We start from the raw sequence: 18,587 nt of genomic DNA, 5'->3' as shown, positions 1-18,587 counted from the left end.
GCCTGGCAAAAATGCAGAGAAGGGGCTTTTTGGGGGGCGGATTGAGGGGCCAGGATGGCAAAGGCGAACGGCACAAAAGCACATTCTTCTGCGGCCAAAGTGAAACCGAGAGCGTGTGGGTGGCGCGGCAGTGAAAGTGCACATGTCCTGAGTGTCTCGTGTCCTTTGGCACAGTGGGGGTCCCTAAAAATGCCCTACACTATAATAATACAAATATAATAAATTGGTACCAAACATCTGAGAAGATCAAAGCATAACTCTAATACGTTATAAATAATAATTTGTTTAAATAATATTTTGGAAAATTTGTAGTGTTAGATTAAAAAAACTAGTTTTTCTAAGTCCTGTTAATTGTAGCTCTAAAATTAAAAAACTGAAAAAGTCATACATCTCACCTTAAAATTCATGTATAAATCGTTTACCGCAGTTAATGGTAAGATTTAGGTTTAAAATCTTACATTTCCAAATACAGAAATTTTGTCAAGCACATAAACATATTAAACGATCTTAACTTCCCATCACACAAATCGGCATTTCTTCAAAATTTAGTTTTCATTTCGGTTAATAGCCTCTGAAAAGAAAACAAAAATGAAATACTTTTAGTACTTAAGAAATAACTTGAAAAACCAATGCATACTTTTAGGGGTCCACCAAAACTGTAGGTGCATCAACAAATATGACCGCCAGTGTAATCCTCGCATGCCTTTTCGACCAAGAGCGCGAGTGCGCATTTGTCAGGCTCTCAGGCGAGTCCTTTCATCCTTTTGCACGCTCCCGCTGCAAAAGCAGAAGCCGATGCGAAATTGAGAATGAATCGCCGCGCCGAGTAGCACTTCGGATTACAGCCTTTGTGTTTTCGCCCTGAATGAAAGTCCGCCAGCCTGAGCCATCAGCCATCAGCCATCAGCTGGCTGTGGTTCCAACGCTTTCTGAATTGCGCTGTTCACGCGAGGCGGCGTCCAAGTAAACAAATACATGTGCGCACGGCTGTGATAATAGGGCGTCGCGCACATGTTCAGCTGTAAGGTCAGAACACATGCACATCGTGTCCTTACAGTGAGCCATGGCCATAGAAACGCATTTACATGGCCAACAATAGGATCAAGGATCAAAGACAAGCTGATCTTTTCAAAAGGTTCATTTTATCACATCGATTCGAACTTAAAACGGTTAGTCTTAGTATTTTACATTTGTGTCTTTGTAGTTCGCATCACCAGAATATTTTTATAAACAAATAACTAAACGATATGTAAACATAGTTTTAAGTTCGAAAAGATACATAATATTAAATTAATTATGATGTTTACTTCAACGGGGAAACAAACAAAACGAGTATTATATACAAAAGACAGTGAGGTAGACTGCTGGAGGTTTTGGAAACACCTCCCCTGACCTGAAAGTTTCCAAAGAAGAAAGTACGGGGACGCTTGAGCGATGGCAACTGCTGACACTGACCGGAGAACCACTTGCGGGTGTTGCCGTAGCTATCCCTGGACACTATGCAAATCTCAGCGCCACGCAGTTTCTCTTCTCCAAGCACCACGAGATCCTCTACTGGAATCTGGGCAGTACGATTGTTGTAGGCGTAGTCCGACTGGTGTAGCACCTCATTGCCGGTGCTCCGAATGTAAACATGAAAGTCGGAGACGTCTGAAGTGCCGGATACATACCAGCTCAGGGTCAGCTGGCCAACTTTGTTGCTGTGGGCGGGAAAAAAAAAATGTAACTTTGTTCTTAGACCGTATAATCAAACAAACTGCTTACGTTTTCACTTCACGGAAACGGACGTCCGTAAGCTGTTCATAGTCAAAGCCCTTGTATATCTCCCGCTCGTCTTCGGCGCAGTGCAGATACTCATCATCCAGCGAGAGCAGCTGCTTGTCCTTGATCAAAGCCGGTGTGCCGCAGTAGATGCCCTGGAAATCCTCACCGGGGGCCGTTTGCTGCAGCATAAAGTGCTTCAGAGGACGGGCATTACAGGCGCAGTGCAGTGGATTTCCGGCAAGAAGCACTTGACTGCCATTCCGCATGCTGCCCACTATCGATGCCGGCACATCCTCCAAGCTATTGTTCGTTAGATCAACATATTTCAGGGAGTTCACTTTCACCAGATTGCCGAAGGGCAGATGGTAGATTTGGTTGTGGGACAGATCCAAAGTGCTTAGGTTTTGTGGCAGGTCAAAGATGTGCTCCTCGGATGCCAGATTTGCCAGCTCATTGTAGGACATGTCCAGACTTTGAAGTGAAGTGAAGTTGGAAAGAACACCTCTCCTTAGATCGTTGATCTGGTTATGGGACACATCCAATTTGAATAGCTTCTTGGTGCCGAAGGTAATATCATAGGTAAGCACTGGCATTTGGTTGTAGCTCAGATTCAGGTTCCTCAGATTGTAGGGAATGTACTGATGCGATGGAAAGGTCTTTTTGGTCACAAAACTTATACGATTGTGACTTAAATCCAGGGTTTCCAAGCTGAGTAAATCGTCAAGGACACCATTGGTCTTGTTGTCCAACTTGGAGAGCGAATTGAAGGACAGATCAAGAGTTCGCAATGAGGGCAGGCCAATAAAGATGTCATTTTGTAGCTGCTGGATTCCGTTGGAGGACAGATTCAAAGTGAGTAGCTGCAACAGGCCCTCAAAAGCTCGTTTGCTGTACGTTTAATAAGATACTTATGTTATAAAATATTTAAATATTAGATATCCATTTACCTTATATCCCTAACTTGGTTATTAAACAGATTTAACTCAAACAAAACGGGTAGTTTGCCAAAGGCACTGCGCTCCAGGGTGGTAATATTATTGTTCTAAATGGGAATAAGGTTTTATAAGTTGATTTTTTCAGTTTTAAGTCATTTACTCACCTCCAAATATAAGTACTGCAGCGTTGACATGACGGACACCGCCTCCATTGGCGGCTGTGTAATGCCATTGTTCTGAAGCTTTAAGCGTTGCACCACCAACAGACCCGTAAAACTTTGCCCATTTAGACTATTACCGAGCTGATTATGGCTCAAGTCCAAGTAAATTAAGGAGTTCATCACCGGCCAAGTACCCGCAGGTATTTCAGCAAGTCTGTTGTGGCTGAAATGCAGTTCATTTAGCGAAATGGGCAACTGGAATAGCTTTTCCAGTTGATTGTTATTTAAGTAGAGCTGCCGCATGCTGGTCAGCTTGGCCAGCGATCCTCGAACTACGGAAACTAGTTTATTATGACTCAGATCCATTTCCAGGAGGGTAGGCAAAGTGCCAAAAGTTGACGATTTTATCTCCTTCATGCTATTGTAACTTAGATCAATGGAGCGTAGCGAGAACAGGGTTTGAAAAACTCCATTAAATATGCTGGAGATGTTATTGTGCGACACATCAATGGTGTGCAGTTCATAAAGTTTCGGAAAACAGTTCTTGGGTATATCAGTTATGCTGTTGTGCGAGGCGTTCAGTACTTTTAAGCCCGTCATGTTTTGCAAAGGAATCTGCATGATAACATAAAATTAGTAAAAATTTTAAAATACAAAAAAAGGGGAGTATCACCTGCGCTAAATTGGTGAAGTTATTATAGCTCAGCTGAAAGTAGGTGGCAAAAGTAGTCTCATCAAAGCTGCGACGCGAAAAGTTGGCCAAACGATTATAAGACAAGTCAAGAACCGTGATGTTCACACAGTTTTCAAAGGCTGCCGTTTCTATTAGTTCCAAAGCATTATGCGAGACGTTTATTACAGCCTGGTAAATATCCTTAAACGAATTCTTCTCAATCGTGGTGATGTTGTTCTCCGCTAAGTCGAGGAGCTAAAATTAGATGCCTTTATTAATACAGATAAATATCTATTACATTTAAATGCTTACCTCCACATAGTTCATCTGCGTAAACATCTGGTATTCGACCTTCCTCAGTTGGTTGCGTGCCAAATCTATAGTGCCAATGCGTTGTATTGAACCAAAAGTACCGCGTCCAACCTCTGTGAGCACATTATCGCTTAGGAAAAGACGTCGCAGGAATCGCATTCCTCTGAAACTATTTGCATCTAGTCGAGAAATATTGTTGTGAGATAAATGCAGGACTTTTAGGACCGAGTTTCTGGCAAAAGTTCCCCGACTTAGTTCGTTTAAAGCATTGTGAGAAACGTTGCACCATCCCATCTTTGTGAGATCAGCTATGTGCTGTGACTCTAACTTTTTGATCTTGTTGTGGCTGATATCCAGAACCTCTAACTCTCGTAGGTTCTTAAACTGATTGCGTTTAAGATTCTCCAATTGATTGCCATGCAAGTCAAGTGTTTTCAGTTTCCGCAAAGGCTGAAAAGTCTCTACAGGCAGATCACTCAGGTTGCCATTGGTCATCCTTATAACACCAAGAGAATTGGAGATCTCTTGACCAGCAAACAGATCTTTGGGCAGCGTCTCAAAGGCATGCCCATCGATTACAAGTTCCTTTGTTTTGCTAAGAATCTATAAAGGCATTTTTTGATTACATAAGCAAGTTTTGGGTATGAAATGTTATGCTTACTCCAAATCCTAGTGGTCCTATCTGTCTTAGATTTGTGCGGAGTAGGTGCACTTCCTCCAAAGTGTTGTTAACCCCGTAAAATACATAATCCTCAATGGTGGCCAGCGGAGTTTCTTCTATGATCAGCAAGCGCGCCTTAATATGAGCAAACAGAGGTCCATAGAGACGTACTAGAAAAGGAAATATGATTTTAAATATAAATATTTTATAATTAAGTCGAAATACGCACCAAAGAGTCCCCTGTAGATTGTCAACTCCTCGATGGGCATGTCAAAAGAGGCCAAATTCTGGAGGGCTACGGATAAAGTGGCCAGATTTACGTTCTCACAGCGTATATATAGACCATTATCGCTACCCTTTACACATTCGCAGGGGTACAAGGCCTTGGCTCTGTTTTGAACAAAGTATTAGTAGGGAAATACATAATTAAAAGAATATAACTCACTTTTTGGGGCACTTGAACTCGGGTTCGCCGTATACATATTCCGAACTGGCCAAGGCTATAAATTGCAGCAGAACGAGACTGCGCAGGCGTAGCTGAATCATGGTTTTTGGGATTTCGTCAGCGTTTTAATTTAGTTTAGCCCATTGCCCACAACCAAGTTCGTTGCTCAAGTCTTTTGTGGGTGCTGCCTTCTGGAAGTTATACTTCTTTGTTTATGGAGTTTTCCGCTTGACTTAATAGGGTTTTTTCAAGCTGTGCAGAATATATACTACTTGGCTTATCAACGAACAAAGGTAAATAAGTAAATGGTTTCCTACTCACTTTTACTTTTCACTCTGCTGGCGCAACAGGTTTTGCTGACCGCTCTTTGCCTCTTTCTGGCGCTCTCTTTTGTGCTGTTAAAACAGTCCATGAAGTTGTTTTTCACTTTATATTTGGTCCGGGAAGGTTTCCAAGAGTGAATTACAGCTTCCAGTTGGATTTACCCTTTTATTCCGCTTAAATAACATGTTTTTATTTATTTTACTTTGGGCGCCTGTTTTTATCGATAGATTCGACAGCCCTGCATCGAACTATCGCACTTGACTATCGCCTTCAATTCAGTTCGGTCCGCCCCCAGTCCCAAAACTCATAACTCAACATATACACTTGTTTTCCAATTTATATCGTTAGTTCTTTCTATTCTATATAATTCTACATTTAAATGTTTTTGATTATCGAGCTAATTAGCCCGAAAATTCAAAAATTACAACAGCCCGCCATGTTCCATGTTCCATCGTTCCACAATAAACGCTCACCAGCATTTGAGGAAAAAATAGTTTTACCATCTGGTAACACTGCATCTCGCTCGTTGAAAAAGCAAAAACCAGGCGCAAAATAAATAATTTTTGCTGACGACCCATACAAATTTCGTTGTAGATTCGCACAAGCAAACGTAAGTGTAAAGTCTTTAGAAATTACCACCGATAAAGTGCGAAATATAAAAGTGTGCACTTTTTTGGCATTTTGCAATTGAAATGAGTGGGCATTGTTCACGTTTCTCGCCTCGCCGACGGGGAGAAATACTGACTTCGCCCGTTTTAGCCGCCATCGCGGCAACAGCCAATCACAGGCCGCGCTACACACACGCAGCGGAAAATCCGTGTACATACACGTCTGAGCGCTGTGGTATTGGTGCCCGGGGAGAACGCGAGTTACTCGCTGCATAGTGTGGACCATTATGTTTTGTTGCGCGGCAAAAAGTGCGTTAATTGGTCATACCCATTCATAATCAGATTTTCTTATCCTTCAGCCGTAAAGCAAGATGAGCTACGCCGCTGATGTCCTGAACTCGGCCCATTTGGAGCTCCATGGCGGTGGCGACGCCGAGCTGCGTCGTCCTTTCGATCCCACAGCCCACGATCTGGATGGTTCTTTTCGGCTCACCCGCTTCGCGGATCTCAAAGGACGCGGCTGCAAGGTGCCACAGGATGTGCTCTCCAAGCTGGTGTCCGCCCTGCAGCAGGACTACTCCGCCCAGGACCAGGAGCCGCAGTTCCTCAACGTGGCCATTCCCCGGATCGGCATTGGTCTGGACTGCTCGGTGATCCCGCTGCGACACGGCGGTCTCTGCCTGGTGCAGACCACCGACTTCTTCTACCCCATCGTCGACGACCCCTACATGATGGGCAAGATTGCCTGCGCCAATGTGCTGAGCGATCTCTACGCCATGGGCGTCACCGATTGCGACAACATGCTAATGCTTCTGGCGGTCAGCACCAAGATGACGGAGAAGGAGCGCGACGTCGTTATCCCACTGATTATGCGGGGCTTCAAGGACTCCGCTCTGGAGGCAGGCACCACTGTGACCGGAGGGCAGAGCGTGGTCAATCCCTGGTGCACCATTGGTGGGGTGGCCTCCACCATTTGCCAGCCTAATGAGTACATTGTGCCAGACAACGCCGTAGTGGGAGATGTTCTGGTCCTAACCAAGCCACTGGGCACTCAAGTGGCTGTGAATGCCCACCAGTGGATTGACCAGCCGGAGCGCTGGAACCGCATCAAGCTGGTGGTGTCCGAGGAGGATGTGCGCAAGGCCTACCACCGGGCCATGAACTCCATGTCGCGGCTCAATAGAGTGGCCGCTCGCCTCATGCACAAGTACAATGCCCACGGGGCCACCGACATCACCGGATTCGGACTGCTCGGTCACGCCCAAACACTGGCCGCCCATCAGAAGAAGGACGTGTCCTTTGTCATACACAACCTGCCGGTGATCGCCAAGATGGCCGCGGTGGCCAAGGCCTGCGGCAACATGTTCCAGCTGCTGCAGGGCCACTCGGCCGAGACCTCGGGAGGATTGTTGATCTGCCTGCCGCGCGAGCAAGCCGCCGCCTACTGCAAGGACATCGAGAAGCAGGAGGGCTACCAGGCATGGATCATCGGCATCGTCGAGAAGGGCAACAAGACCGCCCGCATCATCGACAAGCCGCGCGTCATCGAGGTGCCCGCCAAGGATTAGATCGTCGCCGCCCGTACAGCCGCTTTTGTCTACCTTAAGTATCGTAATTTTAACGTAACTGCTGCTCCCCTCAGTTGTAACCGGCATTATCGGTCTTTGTTTTTTATAAAAAAGCTTATCAACTTCAGATTCACTGATCACAATAATCATGGACGACTCTACTGCAATACGAGTGAATAAAATGAAAACACTTGACTCTTTTATATCGAGTAAACGAACGAGAACGGTTTTTTGGGGGGAAACGAGGCAACAAGTGCATGAGCTTTTTATAAGTAAACTTTTGTCATTAAATCTATGGCGCATCATGGCTTGGCAAAAACTGGAGCATCTTCGAATTGTTTGCTCATTCTGAACAGTAGGCTGTCATTTAAATTTAATCAAATTATTTGACCCATTAAATCAGGCATAGAAGAGGCCGTTCTACAGGGTCGCTTAGTTGGGATTTAAAACTTCGCAAGCTTCAATTTAAAATTGGTTTGCTAATTTGTGCTATTTATACATACATACATATGTACACGCTTACGATCGATTGCAAAAAAAAAAAAAAAAAAACAATCACGCGTTTTGGAAGTCAAATTGGTGGCGGATTTTGTGAATTTTTATCAGAGTAGCTTTGTTTTTTCAGTTCAGACTTTGGAGCGGGTAATCAGATTTGTATATTTCCGGTAATTAGGTTCATATGTTTTCAATTAAAAGAAATTATATTGAAAATGCAACCTTTTATCAAATGAACTGATTGCTCAATAATTTTGGAAAACAAAGTTTTCTTGTTTTGAAATTCTCAAAATATTTTACAAGCCAAGGTGGTAAGAGAGTTTTATAAGTTTATGTAGTTCGTCCAGTAATGGGCCTGTTTATGGCGAAAAAGAGTTTTATTTATCTTAGTTTTATATCTTGTCAGGCTTTGATCTATTACAGTTACTTACACACCAAAAGGTAATGTAGAATAGAATTTAAACTGTATATTTTGGATTCATCAAGGGTGTTTAATATTTCTGATCAAATAAATACACTTCTCGTTCTCTATCGCCCGATCAATTGGCATTAGTTGCGGAGAGAAAAGCTTTTAGAGAGCTTTGCAACCGAAAGCCGAGAGAGGCTATGGTCATGGGCCATTCTCCCGCCTCCCAGATGCTCTCCAACACGGGCGAACAGGTCCGAGCTGCGTCTCCGGAGCAAGTTGCCATCGGATCGGATCGGATCGCACTGGCGGGGATGGGGATGGGGGATGGCGATAGCTGGTGGCAAGTGCGGATCGGAGGCCTCAGTACCGCCCGAGCTAGCGACGCGTCAAGATCCGAAGATTCAAAGATCCGTTACCACAGCGAAAAACCTAACACTCCGCGAACCGTTACACTCTAGTGCTGGGAGCGATCGAACACTAATACACTTAACAACGAATTTCCTTCCCCATTGAACTGTAGCTGGTAGTTGCGTTTTTGGAGTTTTGGAAAAGTGCACAGTGAGTGCTGCAAGTATTTGTGCGAGAGAAATACCTAGACGAAAGACGAAAGAGAGTGTGTGGGCTGTTTGTGTCTTTTTGGTCTATGTCTATGGCCTATGAAAGAGGAGCTCGAGACCGCAGATAGAAACAGAAACGAGTTTTCGTTGTTGTGGTATTTCACATTTCACGTACTCGTACTGCATGTACGTGGAAGTACTCGCTTTTTGAAGTGAAATTCGAAAAGCAGCAGAAACGCATCCTCACCGACCATGTAGCGATGTATCTGGCAGATTGGTTGTGTATCTCTTCTTGGCCAGATGATTCATGTACGGTGGGCACTCGTACGTACACTCGATTTATTTCCATTTCCCCACGGAACCGACCGACAGCGCAGTATTTAAATTGAAAGAACAGTGGCAGTGAACTATAAATAGAATTATTTGTTTTCATATACCGACGAAAAAAAATGGCTCGGCAAAAGTCGAAAGTCGAAAAGTGTTCGGAAATTCGCCCAGTAGCTGAGTATCTTAGCATCTGTATGCTCGCTAAACTTTCGTTTAATTTAGCCAAGTTCAAACGGCGTCTATAGCTTGTTTATGTCCGCTTGGCTTGAACTCGTGGATTGTTTTGTGTGGGTGCCACAAATTGGCAACTCGACACACAGATACGCAGCACACTACCGTCTAGAACACATATAGATAATGATACATGCCTGCCTGGCGCATATATAGACGTTAAATTTCGCCTACGTTTCGATTTGATTTTCGGAAATTTCAACAACAGAACGGCGGCGACGACAACAACACCTTCGCTTTTTTTTTTTTTTGGCCATTTCAAACTCGTTGTTAGCCCGCTATTTGTTTATTTTACGATTTTGTTTGCCATTGCCTACGTATGCGATCTGGTATTTGGCGATCTGTGATCAGCGATCCCGCTTCCCCTTTCCGAAACCCCGCCCACTTCGATGGTTTAACCCATTGTAATACATCTCCCCCAATTTGGGAAAACAACAAAACATTTCTGGGTGTTCTTACAAGATTTGATCTTTGACTTCAACATTGGTTGGAAGGAAATCGGAACACAATTTCTGTGTTACAGAATGTGTTTTCTTAAATTTTAATAAATTTTGAAGAATAATAAATAAATCACAAGTATAAGTTATCTTACATTCCTTAACAGCGCTGGAATATGACTAAATTCACTAAATATTGAATATTACTGAATTACCAATTTGGAAGTTAGAGATTTATTATATTGAAATAAAGCTCTGTTAAATTACTCGTACAAAATATGAACATTTTTAGAAAATGTAATAATGTTTTCCATAATTGTACCTGTGATTCATAGCATACATCCCACCTTTTAAAATGTTTACTTTCGCGAAGGATTTTCGTAAATGACTCAGTTTGTTTTTTAATTCATTGGGACTTAATAAATTAATGCCTTAACTTATGCTAATAAATTCTGAAGATACACGCAAATTAAATTGAATTTTGCAAGCTTAACATTAAGTTTAATTTATTGTCGTAGAATAATGCAGAGAAATAAAAAAATCTAATATTTTGTGCTTAAAAATTTTTTTCTTTTATTTCATTTCAAATGTATTATTTTTAATAATAATAATAAAATAGTTTAGCTTTAAGTCTAGTAGACATCAGCCTAACGCTAATAAGACTCCAAATTCTAGATAAAGTGAACCTGAGCTATTTTAGTTAAACATTGCTTGCAAACTAGTGGTAATGTTTCGAAAAAAAACGAAAAGAAGTGTTTGTACGTCACACATCTTATGAATATGATCATTAAAATAATACGTAATGCCAAGTTTTTCATTCATGAAACTATATATGTAAATGCCTCAATGATCAATGTTCGGTGGCCAAAGTACGGGCAATATGGAACGTTGTCGTTCAACGGGTTAATGTTAATTCCAATCGCCAGACAGACAGAGCAACATGTTTCCTCAGAGCTTCGATCCGAGTATTTGAGTATATGAGATCATTTCTGACCTGCGTGTGTACACTGTACATATGCAAAAACAAAACACGCGCTCCGCTCTCTCTGCATTTTATTTTGTTTTTGTTATTGTTATTGTCGCCAAAGTGAGGCCCAGAGAACAGCTAAAAACGTGCTGAGATCGGGGGATACACTATATACGATTTGCTATATACGATTTACTATTTAGTGGGTGGGGAGGTGGAGGAGGGGGCGGCGCTGGCGGCAGCATCAATTAGATTTGGCCTTTTATTTATATTATGATATTTTATGCGTGTATTTGGCTGACGTGAGGCTTTATTATTTGTGTTTCGTGTGTCTTTATAAGCTCTATGCTGTTGACCATATGGCGTAGCATCCCCGCCGAAATCACCATTCAAAGGTGATTTATTTAGCTCGCCTTGATTTGATTACTTAAGCCAGTTAGCGTTGACGTTTAATGCAGTTGCTGTCAAAAGCTTCGCCTTATGACATCATCGCCGGTCGGTCATCCTTCTCGAATCTTGAATTTTTGCATCATCACCGACTATCTCTCTCTCCGCAAGGTTATCACTGAAAATCGACAAAACAAAAACTGCATTCACAACAAAATAAAGGCAACCCAAAAGATACATATATGTGTGTATTCTCGTGCATAAGTGTGTGCACCTTGTGTTCCGGCCCAGACAAAAAAGGAGTTTAAGGATACGTTGAAAGTGAAAACCTGTTTGACATTGAATTTTTGACTTTTTGCCCCTGGCTTTTGTCTTGTTTTTGCGTGTGTGCCAGTTCTGAAAATCAATGCCAGCAATTTTGAAGGTTACACTGCCAAAGGATAGTTCTAATTTGAAGGGATCGAAAATTAAGAAATGTTATTTTAAGTTAATTTTTTACATGCAAAACAATTTGAAAAGTCTCATATTTAGCCTTGAAATTTCAAAGTTGTCAGAATTTATTGTTTAAATAACAAGCTTCACAAGTGACAAATAGATTTTTATGGCATATTGATTGAAACAATTATATACAAAGCTATAATTTATAATTTTCACTCTTTTATAAACCTTTGTACATACTTGCATAACTTTTTTAAGAATCATATTTTATTATTAAAGAAAACTGTTCTGAACTGCATTTTATGGATTTTAAAATGTTTCTATAAATGTAGAATAATTTTTAAAAATATGAATTTATAGCATATGTTATAAGAGTTCTAGATAAACCTATAGAACTTTAACGTACTGGTATATAAATACAGGATTTTACGATCATAGTTAAGTTGTTTATTTAATATCATTGTCAAATTATATTGTTGTTTTATTATAAAATGTAAAATATGGTCGATGGGGATTTTTCTTACTAGTCCAGCCAACTAAAACATTTCAACATCTGCCTTGTAAGGCCCAGAAGCTTCAGTGTTTTAGAACCACTTCTGCCACTTTCCAGGGCATTTCATCTCCGGATGACAGCCTCCGCCGGTTCATGTTCATTGTTATTTGGCATTCCCTACTTTGTGTGCTCGAGTGATGCCCACTTCAGATGACTTAAGCTTCCATTAATGCGCCACAAGTTCTCACTTCAGAATGCCGAATGCGGCCATTTTCGTATGGTCGCGTGGGTGGGGAAAAATGCTTGGGATTCGGATTCTTGCGAACCGCCTTGGAGCGAAATCAACCTGCTGTTCGGGGTCGCAATCCGTGATTACGTGTCTCGCAGACACCCACGACTCGTTTCACTTACTCACACGTAGAATTTGAATAATTTATGAATGATATTGGTTTCCGTTTCAGAAAAAAAACTAATTGGAAATGCAGTACTCGAGCAGTTCGGAAAATTACTCATCCTCGTTGCGGGACAAGCCTTCGAAATGGGGCAGGGTAAGACCTTGATTAATGATCCATTTGACTATAGCTGACTTTTATGTCACTGATGATTTAGAACGACAAGAACTACGCCTATAAGAAGTCATCCTATCAATACTCAAGCTCTGGAGACAATAGTTTGTCCTATCAGGGAAAATCTGCCGACCAGAACATAGATCAATTGGATGCATTGCTGGAGGATTTGAAGCAGGAACGCCAGATTACCAACAGGGATCGCGATCTGCTGCCCAGCAATGGAACAACCTATAGAACGCTGTGGGTTTTTATTTCAGATTTTAAATATTTAAACAGTTTCTAAGGGACTCTAAATATTGTTTTGTTTTAGTGAACGCACTGATCCTTCGGGCACTGTAACGAGGACTACGCGAGTGGTGAAGACCACCAAACACTCGGGTTCTGGAGGCCAACAGCCCTTTATCGATGATGTGGAGACCTTCAATCCCACCGACTATAGCACCCTTCAGTCTACGGCCAAGTATTCGAGCTTGAAGCGGGATGATTATCAGACCAAGGAAAAGCCCTATACTCTAGGTAAGTCTCATCAAATGTTTTTAACCCGCAAGCCCTTTATAACCGCACTGATAACAAATCAAATAGTAAAAGGTTATTAAAATATTAAAAACAATTCCAGAAATAACCAAATTATGAGAAATACATGTATGTTAAAATTTCACTATTTAAAATAATTAAAAACCGCAATAGATAGAAATCAAAGCGAATAATGTTTAAATTAAGTATTATTTTGTATTGTTATGTACTATGTTTTTTTTACCAGCAGAATTTATACTTCTGTGGAACTCAGTGTTATTTGCATTCTCAATTAAAGACAATATATTTTTAATATTTTAGTATTTATTTGTATTTATTTCAACTAATTTATTTATTTTACCAAGAACTTTCAATTAATGCTGTTTATTTACAAAATATGTTTACAAACAACTTACAATTTCAGCGTTTTTGAGTTGTTTTTAATAAATTTCTGCTGGTCTTAATTTGATAAAAAAGAGAGTGAAAATTGTAACTTGTATACTACTTTAAAATTTTAACTACTTCCAGCTCAATCCCCCAGCGGAGGACATTACGAGAGCAAGTCGAAGATCTACGAGAGCAATCGCACCATTAACAACAACGTGGAGCTGCTGCCAGCCACGACCAGCAGCACCCAGCACCAGACGCTGACCAGCGGCACCACCATCGACAAGGAGCTGCAGGACATCGCCCTGAGCGATGGCATCCTGCCCGCTCCGGGCACCAAGGTGACCACCACGGTAAGGACCTACACGTACGAGATTCCGGCCACAGGACCCGGTAGCAACACCAGCACCATTAACCGCACCCACAACCTGAGCAACTCGAATACGCTGAGCAGCAGCTACAAGTTGCACGAGAGCCACAACTCCAGCCAGAACTTCTCGCAGCTGTCGCCGATCCCGCATCCGCAGGCATCGCATGTGCCGCAGACCGTGGTCTACAACACGGAGAGCTACTCCACGCTGAACAGGCACAACGATCGGCCGGTGGTGAGCAACCAGTCCTACGAGATCCGGGAGCACAAGGAGACCACCACCCGCGGCGTGAGCCCCCAGCCCCGCCAGCTGCCATTGGGATCGGGACCGGGACCGGCAGGAACTCCGCCGGGCAACCGTACCATCATCTACAATATCCACAAGACGGATCACGTGAACACAGTCAATGAGCTGCCGCCGCAGCAGCGCTATCCGCCGCACAGTCCGGCCCACAGTCCCAACTACGGAGCACCCGCAGTTGGACCACACAGTCCACCGTTGCAGCCGGGTGTGAATCGCTATTACTACAAGGAGACGGAGACCTCGAACACGGTGAACAGCATCCATGGGCCGCCCAACGGCGGACCCTACGAGCCGGGTCTACCCCAGTCCGCTCCACTGAAGCAGCTGCCGCCCAACAACGCGTATCCTCCACAGCAGCCACCAAACGGAAACGGGTATCCCCCGAACACGAGCACGTACAGCTACAAGTACTCCTCGACCACCAACACGAACAATCGACGTGGTCCCGACTACGGCTCGCCATCTCCATTCCCCGTGGACGGTGTTGAGTATCCGGTGAACAGTAATCCCCCTCAGCGGGTGGATGATCTGATGCAGTCCTTCGGAACTGTAAGTATACGTTTAGAGAAACCTAAAACCTAATCAATTGCGCTTTGTAAAATTGATACAAATTTCAAAAATAACATATCTGAATTCTAATTAACTAAGACAGAAGTTACTATTCTGGAACCTCTTTTTGTGTGCTCAAAAATATTTAAATAAAATATAATAATTTATAAAAAGATATGAAAACTTTTGGTATGGAGCTTACCATTTAGTTTTTCCGCTTTTCAGCTACTAACATGTTTACAAAAGAATTACCAACAATATTTTAAACTGCTTATAAAGCGTGCCTCTAGATAGGAACTTATCACAGCCTATCTAAATTTAATTAAGAATTAGAGATGTAGGTCAATTACTGCCTTAACTTGTAAACAGTAAACTTGTAAAGGCAAGACTTAAATACTTTAATGACATCATAAATGCAGATTCGATGTTGTGTTAAGGCTTTCACTTACCGTATGCTCTCTGCTTTTCAGACCACTGACCATGTGGATCGTGTGGACATTGAGACTCCAGTGCGCAAGCGTGAAATCGAGACGGCGGTGGCCTCGCCCAACCAGCAACATGTGCCATCCGTGAACAAGGCGGGCAAGGAGGTGTACTATCCGCCCGGACACGACACCATCGTCATGAAGCGCGAGGAGATGCATGCTGGCTCTGCTTCTGGCGTGAGTACCCAATAACTTTGAGGTGGAACATGATCCCAAATCGGAATATATTTGCAGGGTCGCTGGGCCAAGGGTTCCGGAATGTACGAGTACGAATCCGGCTCCAAGTCAAAGACGAAAACCAAGTCTGGCGGCGCCGTGGTGCCCGTGTGCCTGCCCCTCTGCTGTGCCATGCCCTGCTCCATTATGTAGATGGGCGGACATCGCCGGCATATCGTTACTTGTACATAGGTTTCTAATATTTGCCCTTAATAGGTCTAACGCTAAATCCTGCCCCGCGTCTTTAATTGCTCTCTACTAGGTCGTCTAGCTTCTATTGGGTTTGCTTGTCAATTGGTTGCTCTAATCGTTGTACGCGTAATTTGTTTGCCAAATTTTATGTCTATCCATACATTATCGTCTTTGTATATAATTTGTGAAGCGGCATCCATGGATGGCCCCGATTGTTATATTTTTTCGGATTTTCGGATTTGATAGTTCGCCCCAACCTAGATTGCTCAAAATTGTTGCTCAAGCATTTAAATTTGCCAGTGGGATGCCCTAAAAAGTTTACTCGTTGCCAATTGTTTTAACTGTAATTTGCATACCGCATACCAAACACTAATAAATGAGCCGTGGAATCCAATTCCCCCTATTATTCGTTTCGCCAGCGCCCCCGAATACCCACTAATCATAAAGCATAATCGTAACTGCGACTTAAAAGGTAACCCAGTCGTTACAGAGCCATAAATACTATCTCTAATACACGTAGTAACCATAATAAAAACGAGATCTAACAAACGAAGCGATGAACTGTTTGAGTGCATTTTTGAATGGATTGATTGCTTTGCGTGGGGGTATGCTAAACATTCGAGTTTGGTATAGTAAAAGTTTTTTATAAGTTTATTTTGGTATAAATCGTTCTGATCGAATAACAATTTGCATATCACAAAAGTAATACCTACATTTCACCTTGTAGGAGTAGGCGTAGCTGTCTTTTGAGAAGTTAATAAAGTACAATAGTGGAATAACAAAAACGAAAACAAAAAACAACACAGAAACAATAAAAAAACTAAAAAAAGATTATAATATAGTATATACCTAAGTATCATTGAGCACTTTGAGTAGTGAACGTGAACGGGAGGATTATTGCTACAGAGACGAATTCTTATTGTTGTTCTTTTGAGTACGAATTGAAGCTAAATGATGGATTAAAAGTATACTACATCGTAATATGAGTTTAGTTACTGGACTTACTACCATATACACAATATGTGTCTAATATACTAATCATGTTGCCATGATCTGACATTCTATTAAAAGAGACTACCGTTCGTGAAAGTAATGTTGTCCTTTGTACATACGCATATTAGATAGTTGGAAAGGTCACGTATTGTAACGCTGTCTGTTTGGCAGGCTAACTCTTGCGCTCGGAGTTCTTTAGCTCAGCTAAATACCAAGTGAAGGTTGGAAACTGCTTGATGCTGTAGATGGCATACTTGATCGAGTTAATCCCGTCCTGTTCTATTTTACTCATGCCGTTTTGAAGGTTCTCATAGCTGTTTCGAAAAGGAAGGAAGGGAAAATTAGGATTTTGGTACTGAAATTATGGGATTATACTAACTCACCGCTTTGGATTGGCCTTCTCCTTCTGATGCTTCAGCATCTTATAGCGGGCTATGTTGACGGGATACCTTGATATGAATAGGTTGGCATGCTTCAACCGATTGGACATGTCGTCATCCTCGCCGCCCCAGCCGAAGAACGAGTTGGAGAACCCATTCACGGCCTGGAAGTGCTCACGCGTCATGGCGGACACTCCTCCAAATATTGATCGATAAGGCAACCTGACGAACGAAATAAGTTATTCAACGTCGATTATGTTAAGTTCTTATCTATGGCCTGTGCCTGTGAGTGCCAAAGTACCTACCTGAAATTCAGCGTGTCTATGGCCACCGACATATGCCGCGGCTGACGTGGACAGTTGTAGAGATTGCGGTCGTCCAAAGGCAGAAGATCGACGTCGTGGAATATGAAACAATCCCACTGGTACAGCTTTAAGGCCTCCAAATAACCAATGTTCATCATGGCAGCCCGATTGAAGGGCTTGCCGTTGGTCTGTTCCACAATAAAAATGCGATAGGCGATGCGTTGCTTCATCAGGAACGGGTGGATGTTGCGCAGGAAGACGGACAGATGGGCGTATCGGTCGCGGAAGGGCACCACAATGGCCACATGGTGCTGGGCCTGGCAATTGTCCGGCTCGAAGGCGCCACCAGGGCGCAGGAGGGGACCCAGTTCGGCTTCGATTATGTCTAGTGATTCAAGGGTGGTGTTGGGCGTGATGGGTCCACCTGGAAAGGATAAAGGGTTTGACATTTCACTCTGGCCACGGCCGAAGTCCGAGGAGAGCTGCTCACCATCGCGGGGATCGGGATCAGTGCAGTTGGCGAGGAGGGCGGATGCAGATTTCTGTCCCGGAGGCAACGGCTTGCGCGTGCCCAGCAGGAAGCGCGTTAAGTCTTGTGGAATGGAAGTAAAGTTTGCCGTGGCAATCACAGTCGTTGAGGTGGAGTTGGGTCCGCCGTGCAGCTCGCGGTCCCGCTCCCGCTCCCTATCCCTCTCCCTGTCCTTGGACAAAGCGAGCGGAGAAGCGGGCAGCCGTGCTCCTCCTTCACTGCTGGCGTTCCCGTAGATATGCGCATATTTGTGCACGCGCCGGATGCTATAAACGGGGATATTTAGTCTATACTTCACGGGATTTACAACTGCAACTCACCTGAGCTTGCTGAGCGACGTGCCGCTGGCTCCGTCGGTACGGAAGACCACAAAGTTAAGCACCAGCAACAAGATAATCGCGCCGGCCAGGAAGCGTATGAGATTCGCCTTTGTGAACAGGGACATGGTCCACGGATTGCATCATACCTTGCTACACGCTGTGGCGCTGCGAACGGGCATTTTCACGCGGAAAACATTCGCTCGCCGAACAAAAAGCGTTAAAACTCCAGAGCCCAAAACAGATAAGTCAGGTGAATCTCTCCCCCCGAGCAGGGTTGCCATGA

General features: G+C 43.2%; 4 protein-coding genes across 4 annotated transcripts; 2 read left to right on the top strand and 2 right to left on the bottom strand.

The window, feature by feature from the left end:
* Nucleotides 1-1,125: 1,125 nt before the first annotated feature.
* On the bottom strand, nucleotides 1,126-5,461 carry LOC108149839 (insulin-like growth factor-binding protein complex acid labile subunit). Its single transcript, XM_017277715.2, has 10 exons — nucleotides 5,273-5,461; nucleotides 4,952-5,203; nucleotides 4,736-4,896; nucleotides 4,507-4,676; nucleotides 3,846-4,448; nucleotides 3,534-3,788; nucleotides 2,864-3,475; nucleotides 2,712-2,806; nucleotides 1,765-2,652; nucleotides 1,126-1,700 (listed from the first exon to the last, which is right to left on the bottom strand). The coding sequence occupies exons 2-10, from the start codon at nucleotides 5,050-5,052 to the stop codon at nucleotides 1,304-1,306; spliced, it is 3,282 nt and encodes a 1,093-aa protein (XP_017133204.1). The 5' UTR covers nucleotides 5,053-5,203; nucleotides 5,273-5,461; the 3' UTR covers nucleotides 1,126-1,303.
* Nucleotides 5,462-5,779: 318 nt separating this feature from the next.
* LOC108149830 (inactive selenide, water dikinase-like protein) lies at nucleotides 5,780-7,669 on the top strand. Its single transcript, XM_017277704.2, has 2 exons — nucleotides 5,780-5,885; nucleotides 6,243-7,669. The coding sequence occupies exon 2, from the start codon at nucleotides 6,255-6,257 to the stop codon at nucleotides 7,449-7,451; it is 1,197 nt and encodes a 398-aa protein (XP_017133193.1). The 5' UTR covers nucleotides 5,780-5,885; nucleotides 6,243-6,254; the 3' UTR covers nucleotides 7,452-7,669.
* A 1,041-nt stretch (nucleotides 7,670-8,710) lies between these two features.
* On the top strand, nucleotides 8,711-16,330 carry LOC108149793 (vacuolar protein sorting-associated protein 27). Its single transcript, XM_041707308.1, has 7 exons — nucleotides 8,711-8,913; nucleotides 12,655-12,740; nucleotides 12,802-13,001; nucleotides 13,072-13,277; nucleotides 13,803-14,884; nucleotides 15,355-15,546; nucleotides 15,604-16,330. Exons 2-7 carry the CDS (start codon nucleotides 12,672-12,674, stop codon nucleotides 15,736-15,738), a joined length of 1,884 nt encoding a protein of 627 aa, XP_041563242.1. The 5' UTR covers nucleotides 8,711-8,913; nucleotides 12,655-12,671; the 3' UTR covers nucleotides 15,739-16,330.
* A 70-nt stretch (nucleotides 16,331-16,400) lies between these two features.
* On the bottom strand, nucleotides 16,401-18,577 carry LOC108149794 (beta-1,4-N-acetylgalactosaminyltransferase bre-4). The gene is made up of 5 exons (XM_017277658.2): nucleotides 18,305-18,577; nucleotides 17,946-18,250; nucleotides 17,456-17,879; nucleotides 17,154-17,372; nucleotides 16,401-17,084 (listed from the first exon to the last, which is right to left on the bottom strand). Exons 1-5 carry the CDS (start codon nucleotides 18,427-18,429, stop codon nucleotides 16,943-16,945), a joined length of 1,215 nt encoding a protein of 404 aa, XP_017133147.1. The 5' UTR covers nucleotides 18,430-18,577; the 3' UTR covers nucleotides 16,401-16,942.
* Nucleotides 18,578-18,587: the final 10 nt, after the last annotated feature.

The sequence above is a fragment of the Drosophila elegans genome, unplaced genomic scaffold, assembly GCF_018152505.1.
Source record: "Drosophila elegans isolate 14027-0461.03 unplaced genomic scaffold, ASM1815250v1 contig_183, whole genome shotgun sequence".
Taxonomy (NCBI): Eukaryota; Metazoa; Arthropoda; class Insecta; order Diptera; family Drosophilidae; genus Drosophila; species Drosophila elegans.
Note: the sequence above shows the minus strand (reverse complement) of the source record. Positions and strands in the feature narration are given on the sequence as shown.

Coding starts and splice junctions, on each gene's coding strand:
- LOC108149793 (XM_041707308.1), top strand. CDS start 12,672: ATGCAGTACTCGAGCAGTTCGGAAAATTACTCATCCTCGTTGCGGGAC. Junction 12,741..12,801: donor AGCCTTCGAAATGGGGCAGG/GTAAGACCTTGA, acceptor CTGATGATTTAG/AACGACAAGAACTACGCCTA. Junction 15,547..15,603: donor ATGCTGGCTCTGCTTCTGGC/GTGAGTACCCAA, acceptor ATATATTTGCAG/GGTCGCTGGGCCAAGGGTTC.
- LOC108149830 (XM_017277704.2), top strand. CDS start 6,255: ATGAGCTACGCCGCTGATGTCCTGAACTCGGCCCATTTGGAGCTCCAT.
- LOC108149794 (XM_017277658.2), bottom strand. CDS start 18,429: ATGTCCCTGTTCACAAAGGCGAATCTCATACGCTTCCTGGCCGGCGCG. Junction 17,880..17,945: donor TGATCCCGATCCCCGCGATG/GTGAGCAGCTCT, acceptor TATCCTTTCCAG/GTGGACCCATCACGCCCAAC. Junction 17,085..17,153: donor GAGAAGGCCAATCCAAAGCG/GTGAGTTAGTAT, acceptor TTTTCGAAACAG/CTATGAGAACCTTCAAAACG.
- LOC108149839 (XM_017277715.2), bottom strand. CDS start 5,052: ATGATTCAGCTACGCCTGCGCAGTCTCGTTCTGCTGCAATTTATAGCC. Junction 4,449..4,506: donor TAGGACCACTAGGATTTGGA/GTAAGCATAACA, acceptor ATGCCTTTATAG/ATTCTTAGCAAAACAAAGGA. Junction 1,701..1,764: donor CGTTTCCGTGAAGTGAAAAC/GTAAGCAGTTTG, acceptor TCCCGCCCACAG/CAACAAAGTTGGCCAGCTGA.